The 7,737-nt window shown below is 32.2% G+C and overlaps 3 protein-coding genes across 4 annotated transcripts; 1 reads left to right on the top strand and 2 right to left on the bottom strand.

Annotated features, from left to right (window-relative positions):
- Positions 1–113: 113 nt before the first annotated feature.
- On the bottom strand, positions 114–1,599 carry LOC130902622 (mitochondrial ribosome-associated GTPase 2). Of its 2 annotated transcripts, XM_057814864.1 has the most exons (4): positions 1,286–1,464; positions 747–1,232; positions 557–695; positions 114–496 (listed from the first exon to the last, which is right to left on the bottom strand). In XM_057814864.1, the coding sequence occupies exons 1-4, from the start codon at positions 1,433–1,435 to the stop codon at positions 129–131; spliced, it is 1,143 nt and encodes a 380-aa protein (XP_057670847.1). In that variant the 5' UTR covers positions 1,436–1,464; the 3' UTR covers positions 114–128. The 2 variants fall into 2 exon arrangements, with proteins under 2 accessions (XP_057670847.1, XP_057670846.1); XM_057814863.1 differs by having other exon boundaries at positions 114–695; positions 1,286–1,599.
- Positions 1,600–1,668: 69 nt separating this feature from the next.
- LOC130902632 (COP9 signalosome complex subunit 7a) lies at positions 1,669–2,939 on the top strand. Its single transcript, XM_057814875.1, has 2 exons — positions 1,669–2,413; positions 2,473–2,939. The coding sequence occupies exons 1-2, from the start codon at positions 1,867–1,869 to the stop codon at positions 2,715–2,717; spliced, it is 792 nt and encodes a 263-aa protein (XP_057670858.1). The 5' UTR covers positions 1,669–1,866; the 3' UTR covers positions 2,718–2,939.
- An 858-nt stretch (positions 2,940–3,797) lies between these two features.
- Positions 3,798–7,687, bottom strand: LOC130902596 (alanine--tRNA ligase, cytoplasmic). The gene is made up of 9 exons (XM_057814829.1): positions 7,284–7,687; positions 6,924–7,168; positions 6,642–6,868; positions 6,279–6,580; positions 6,014–6,211; positions 5,813–5,958; positions 5,491–5,744; positions 5,170–5,431; positions 3,798–5,118 (listed from the first exon to the last, which is right to left on the bottom strand). Exons 2-9 carry the CDS (start codon positions 7,156–7,158, stop codon positions 3,839–3,841), a joined length of 2,904 nt encoding a protein of 967 aa, XP_057670812.1. The 5' UTR covers positions 7,159–7,168; positions 7,284–7,687; the 3' UTR covers positions 3,798–3,838.
- Positions 7,688–7,737: the final 50 nt, after the last annotated feature.

Below are 7,737 nucleotides of genomic sequence, written 5' to 3'. Positions count from 1 at the left end.
TAATCGACCTGCGAACGTCCCCTAAAAATATAACAATACCAAAGATTTTTCATTAGTCTGGTGACATTTTTTTTAAATTAATAAGGAAGTATTTGTTATTCGAAGAAAAAACATTTGTTTTAAAATCATCACTGTTTATTTTCTTTCTCTTTATCATAAATAATTTTAATTTCCCTTAGAAGTGATGATACATTCGTACCCAATTTAGCACTAATCGGTATAACCGGTATATCAGTCCTTTTTTTCAATTCCTCTACGTTTTCTTCTGCTATTGGAACATCTATTTTATTTGCGGCTATCAATTGTGGTCTTGAATTAAGATCATCGTTGAACTGTGATAATTCGAATTGTAAAACTTCAAGATGTCGCCATGGTTCCGGTTCTGACATATCAATTATGTACAAGAGTGCAGTACATCTTTCGGCATGTTTCAAAAATTGAATTCCTAATCCTTTGTTTTTGTGAGAATCTGGTATCAAACCTGGTAAATCGGCAACTTGAAAAACAAAATGTTCGTTATAAAAACAAAATATGAATACAAATTTTGTTATATCACCTGCTATTTGTTCGTAGTCGTCGTACTGCACTATTCCAACATGTGGTTTTAATGTAGTAAATGGATAAGGTGCTACTTTAGGTCTGGCTCTCGAAATGGCCCTTAATAAAGTACTTTTACCAGCATTTGGGAAACCTATCTATAAATAATCATCATAAAAATTCGAACTAAAGAATATAGAACATATTACCAGTCCAATATGGGCCATACTTTTAACTTCAATAGTATATTCTAAATCTTCACCTTGAGCTCCATATTCACAAATCTGAGGTGTTTGTTGTGTATCAGAAATGAAGTAGTGGTTTCCTTTGCCTCCGGCACCGCCTCTGGCCGCTACAAATAGCAAACTTGGATGTGATAAATCACCAACCACCTTACCAGTCGAATCTTTAATTATTGTTCCTACGGGTACTTTAATTGAACAATGATCGGCATTTTTTCCATGACAATCCTTAGTAGTTCCGTTAATTCCATTGTTAGCTCGCGCTACTGTTGGAACTCGACTCAAGTCTTTCACGTCTTCAGACGGTTGAAAAATTACGTGACCTCCATTGCCACCGTCTCCTCCATCCGGACCGGCAAATTCGTTACCAAATACAGAAAGAAATGAAATACAACCATCTCCTCCTTTACCACCGACTACTCTGAGGTGTTTGATATCAACGTAACTTTGTATCTATAATTACAAACTTTGAAAGTTTGTTTTTTTTTTGTTATACTCATACTTACAGTGGATGCTGATGATTTAGGTTTTTTACTTCTTAACGGTTGTGCTACTTTTTGAGAAAACCTACAAACGCTTGGTAAAATCTTGAAACCAAATCTATTAAACATTATACAAATACTTTTCTTAAACACAAATAATAAACAATCCTTCATAACCTTACTTTCAAAAGATTAAAAGAAACCACGTTGCCACATTTAATTTATACATGATTATAGATTCCACTAAATCTCCAAATTACTAGTTTCACGCTTATTTCACTTTAACAAAAAATCATGTTTGATAAATTAAAATTCTATTTTTTTATTTGTAAGAAAGATTTTTCATACCAATAGAAATTAATTCATTAAATCAATTTGATCAGCGTGGCAACTCCACGTAGCCATATGTAATAATTTTTTGGATATATTGTGTGAAAATAGTGCTATTTAGTAAGAATTTAGCGACTTATTACAAAATTAATTATACATTATATAAAATGAGTAATTAAAATATCCTCTAATTAATTAGAGTTTTAAAAACTTTTTTACTTACAAATCTATTTGGTTAGATCACATAACCTCAAATTTTATTTACAAGTATCAAAATGGTCGTTGATAAAAGTCCTCTGTCAGGTTCGGTTTTGGAACAATTTGTAATTTTGGCAAAATGTACGAAAGGAGCGGCGTGTGCGGAATTAGTCAAACAAGTTTTAGAAGCTCCGGGAGTATACGTATTTGGTGAACTTCTAGATATGCCGAATATTTTGGAATTAGCGACGACGGATAAAAAATATTTCAATACGTTGGAATTGTTCGCTTTCGGCACGTTTAAAGATTACTTGGCTAATCAAAATGAAGTTTTAGAATTAACTCCAGCGCAAAGGAAAAAATTACAGCACCTCACGATCGTAACATTAGCTATGAAATCCAAATGTATACCCTACAGTACTTTGCTTCTAGAATTGGATATTAAAAATGTGAGAGATTTGGAAGATCTCATTATAGAAGCTATCTACGCAGATATTATACATGGAAAATTAGATCAAAAGAATAGCCAACTCGAAGTTGATTATGCTATAGGAAGAGATATTCGTGCAGAAGATATCAATATCATCAGTAATTGTCTCCAAGATTGGTGTTCAGCTTGTGAAGGTTTGTTAAATTATTTATTATTTTATAACAATTTCGAGGTTTTTTTAATTTATTTTTAGGTGTTCTAAGTTGTGTAGAAAACCAAATACGCAGAGCAAATTCAGAAAAAAATAAATCTATGCAACGCAAAGCAGATATAGAAAATGAAATAGTCAATATTAAAAAGACATTAAAGACCCAGTTGCAGGAGAGGTCTGATGGAACTGATGAAGTAATGGCTACTGATAGCAGAGAATCATCATCTACGTCTGGTGATAAAGGAAAAAAATCTCAAAAAATGAAAGGTCTCAAAATTCTTCGTTAACATGAACTCTTTTCAAAGGTGATATATGAAAAGTTGACTAAAAGAGATGCGGATACGTAAAAGCTTATAGGTGATATTTGAAATTATATGAAAAAAAGTGGTTTTTGAAAGTTTTGTTTTTTCATATATCAGCTTTTGTATATCACTTTTATATTATCTAATATCATATTTCAATACTAATCATCAATTGTGTAAATATCCAAATAAAAGTTTTCAAATGTACAGTAATTTTTTTTAACTGAATTTGATATTACTTCAAGTTATAACAATGGAAGGATCCAGAGTGATGATAGTGCGTGGACGAAGATAAAACTGCACACCACGTCATCTGTGAGTGCCTAGTGTGGTTCAAATACTTGGGCAAGCCTTATGAAATCAAAAGTTTCAAGCTAAAGTGACTAACTGGCTTTTCAAAGAACATCTTTAGGGAGGCACTTCGGACCTATGTGCTTGCCGCAATTTGAAATCCTAATTATTTAGGATTAATGAATGTAATGTCTTTGAAATTACACAAAATTAATGGAAATTGTTGATTCGGTAAATATTTTTGTCAAATTTAAAACATACAATTTTTTATATTATTATTATAAATGAATGTGTGTAGTTTCATTTATGTTCTTAAATAGTATTTGCAGTGCTGTTTTTAAAAATCAAGGGTCATAAGACTTAATAGAGTGGGGCCCCTTGCAACTTTATAAAGTTTGATTTAAAAAAGAAATTTCTGTATCGAAACAAATTTTTACTGAGTTTGAAGTTTTAGATAAAATTTGTTTTAATGATCTTCTAATTGATTTTGCGGAATTTATATTTTATAGAGAAATCCATTTCGTAAATGATGTTTTTTATTATTATGTGGTCCTTAAGGCGCTCCCAGAGCATGGGGCCCTAAACCTATGCATAAAGTCAGGATCTTGTATGTATGTATGTATTTTGAGGTATGGTATACACTGCGACCCAAGGATCTATTTTGCCCCCCTTTAATTGAATTATTTTTATTATCTTTAATCAGTAATAGTGCAAATGATTGGGGTAGAAATTCCAACTGAAATTGAAGGAAAGAATTAAAATAAAAATACAACAAACTTGCAAATATTTATTAAACAATTTTTGACTTACGATTATCAGGCGAGTTTAGTTTCGGCAAACTTTTTAGCCAGATCTAATATATTCACAATCGGTAAACTATTATTTCCCGAAGCTTGAGCCGAATCGGGTTTACCGCCACCTTTACCCCCGAGTCGTTTAGCTACTTCTTGGACCCAATCGTTAGCTTTGAGACCTTTTTCTATGGCACTTTTCGGTACGGAAGATAAACAAAATATTTTATTAGAATCTTCGTCTACAGTCAAGAACAAAGCAGAAGTTTCCGGACTCAAATTTCTAACTTGTTTCAGAGCTGCGTCTAGAGCTTTTGTATTGTTGAAAGCCTTCAATTCTTTTACCAAAATTGGCAAATTTGCGTTCTCTTTAACGAAATTTTTAATGTCTTCGACTACTTTATTAGCTACGGCTGCTTTGGCAGCGCGGTCTTTATCGTCCAAAGTTTTTTTAAGATTTTTAAGAGTATTTCTGATTTCGTCTTTTTTCCAATACGGTATTTGAGCGTGAGAAACTTGTTCTGTTAATTCAACGATATTCTTAACGTGTTCTTTAGATCTAGCGCAATCTTTATCACTATCAATAACAGATTTTAATTGATTCAATCTGTTATCAAACAATTCTGCTTTTTTAATAGCCTTATTAGCTTCAGGACCAGTTAATGCTACTATCCTCCTTATTCCTTTAGCTATGGCTTCTTCGCTGGATATAACAAAATCTCCAATATGACCGGCATATTGTACGTGAGTTCCTCCACAAAATTCAATAGAGGTGTTATCACCTGCCGGACCGAAAGGATCTTTTTCCAATTGTTCCACCGGTAATCCTATGGAAACTACTCTAACAGGATCGGGATAAGTTTCTTCGAATACGGCTCGTAGTCCGCGTATTGTTTTAGCTACACCTAGATTCGTTTCTTTAGCATAAACTTTGCCGTTTTTCGAGATCAACTCTTTAGAAAATTCTTCAGTTTTCTTAACTTGTTCAGTTGACATTGCTCCTTTGTTGGTGAAATCGAATCTTAATCTATCCGGCGCCACTAGGGATCCCCTTTGATCAGCTTCAGTACCTAGAACTTTTCTAAGAGCATAGTTAAGTACATGGGTACCAGTGTGGTTGCTCATTATCAACCTCCTTCTAGCCGTATCGACGTGTAGGGTAACTTTATCTCCCTTTTTTAAAGTTCCTTCGATGTTTCCAATGTGAATTATATAACCACCTCTTATCTGAACATTTTTTACAGTAAATTCCACACTTTCGTCTCCTAATTTTACTATATATCCAGTATCAAAGATCTGACCACCTAAAATGAATAAAACAGATAAAATAAACAAACACCTCTCTATAAACTAACCTTGTTCTGCATAGAAATTGGTTTTATCTAAAAGAATTCCACATTCTTGTCCAGTATGGACTTCTTCGACAAATTTTTTATCGAATCTCAATCCTATAACTGTCGCTTCACATGGTTCAAACTTATACTCAGAATTTGGAGATTCTGTGGAATCATATGCATATTTTGCGATATCATCAGTAGGTGGTATGCCTTCATTTTGGAGTTCCGTAATTGCGTGTACGTCCAAATTGATAGTATCTGCTACTCCAGTTCCTTTACCCTATAAAGTATCTATTAAAAAAAAAATAAAAATTCAAATTTTATTAAATATTGCCTTACCTGAGACGTTATCTGTGCTTGTCTTTTTGATTCTTCGTAAGCATTCATATCAACATTCAATCCCTTTTCTTCTGCCATTAATGAAGTTAGATCTACAGGAAATCCGTAAGTGTCGTATAAACGCCAAGCGACATCTCCAGGTAAAACTTTGCAATTTTTATCTAATTTGGTAATCGTTCTGTTTAATAAGTTTCTACCTCTTGATAACGTCTTCAAAAATTGTTCTTCTTCTTCATTAATAGTATCAATGATAGCTGAAAATATTAAAAATGAATTTTTCTCTTTCTCTCTATATATATACATATTTTATAAAAGAAAATACCTTGTGGATCTTTTTTTACTTCTGGAAACGTGTCTCCTAAAATTTCAACGACGATATTAACTAAAGTAGAAAAAAATCCAGGTTTTGCATTCAATTTTTCTGTAGCATATCTAACAGCTCTCCTTAAAATCCTCCTCAAAACGTAACTAAAATTTATGAAATGAAAAACCCCCACAACTAATTTTGTTCAATAATTCTCACCCTCTTCCAGTATTATCCGGATTTCCACCATCTGATAAAGCTATAGTTAAAGTTCTAGCATGATCCGCTAATACCCTATATGCCATATCTATACCATCCTTATCATCTTCCCCAACTTTACCTTCATACGGGCGTGCTCCTGTACCTTTTTGTATAGCTTCAAATATAGGTACAAACAGATCTGTATCGTAATTAGACCTAAGAGAGAAATTACAAAACATAAAACAAAAAATGTGATAACAATAAAAATGATATATATATATACCTTTTGTCTTGTATAACAGATATCAACCTTTCCAAACCGAGTCCGCAATCTATATGTTTTTTAGGTAGAGGTTTCAAGCTGCCATCAGTTTCTCTGTTGTATTGGATAAATACTAGATTCCATATCTCCAAAACATCTGGATCGTCCATATTTACTAGATGCGGTACTTCTCTACCTCCTATTCTATCATAGTGGAGTTCTGAACAAGGACCGCAAGGGCCTGTTTCACCCATTTCCCAAAAGTTATCCTTCAAACTACCGGGAAGAACATGTGATGGTTTAACACCAAGATTTAACCAAATCTACAAAATTCTCAATCAACATTTGTTTTAATAAGAGTATTTGGAATATAATTAAATATACCTGTTTACATTCATTATCAGGTTCTAATCCAGATGCCGCATCACCTCCAAAGTATGTTACGTACAACCGGTCTGCATCTAATTTTAATCTCTGTGTTAAAAACTCCCAGGCCCATGAACAAACTTCTTTTTTAAAATAGTCGCCGAAAGACCAATTTCCCATCATTTCAAAAAAAGTATGGTGGTACACGTCTTTTCCTACATCATCTAAATCGTTATGTTTCCCACCTACAAAATATAATAAATTAAAATATAAATATTGTAATATATCGTATTAACTTACCAGCTCTGATACATTTTTGAGTATTTACGGCGCGTACTAATTTTGATAGATCGCTATTTGGATCTACCGTTCCTAAAAAGATAGATTTAAATTGGTTCATACCAGCATTCGCAAAGAGTAATGTCGGATCATCTAAAGGAATTGTAGAGGAAGAATGTACGTAAGTGTGGTTTTTCTCTTTAAAGAAATCTATATAAGCATTTCTTACTTCCTTTGCAGTCATTGTTACAACCATAATGGATTACCTTAAAAAAGCCGAAAATATAACATATGTTTCTTAGTAACATTGCCAAATAATAAAATATAAACAAATTAGAATTGGATTCGAAAGCATAATATTTGTATAAAATGTAAACGTACCGTTTTTATTTTTCAATCCAATTCAATTTATTTAAATGATGCAATTTTTTATGAATATTGAGGAAAATGATATACTACTATCCTTATTACACACGAATTATGAGTAAAAGGAGGTGTGGTTAAAATTGATCTGATTTATTTAGGAGAAAGTAACAATTTCAATAGTAATGTTACCACGACGAAAAATACTTTGAAGAAAGGTTAATAATTGGGTTATTTCCTTATGGATTTGGAAATATTTTTTTTAATTCGTTTTTCATAAAAAAGAAGATACTTTTTTCAAAATCTTCTTTTTTAACATAAAAATATGACTTTTGATAACTAATATAAATTCTGTAATCCAGCCTAACTGCAAACTTTAAAGTTGTCTACCATGTTTTATTGTTCAAAAAAAATATGTATCTGATAACATTTTAAATTTATACGGTCAAGTTTTTAATACTATATCCATGAA

This window comes from Diorhabda carinulata, chromosome X, assembly GCF_026250575.1.
Source record: "Diorhabda carinulata isolate Delta chromosome X, icDioCari1.1, whole genome shotgun sequence".
NCBI classification, from domain to species: domain Eukaryota; kingdom Metazoa; phylum Arthropoda; class Insecta; order Coleoptera; family Chrysomelidae; genus Diorhabda; species Diorhabda carinulata.
Note: the sequence above shows the minus strand (reverse complement) of the source record. Positions and strands in the feature narration are given on the sequence as shown.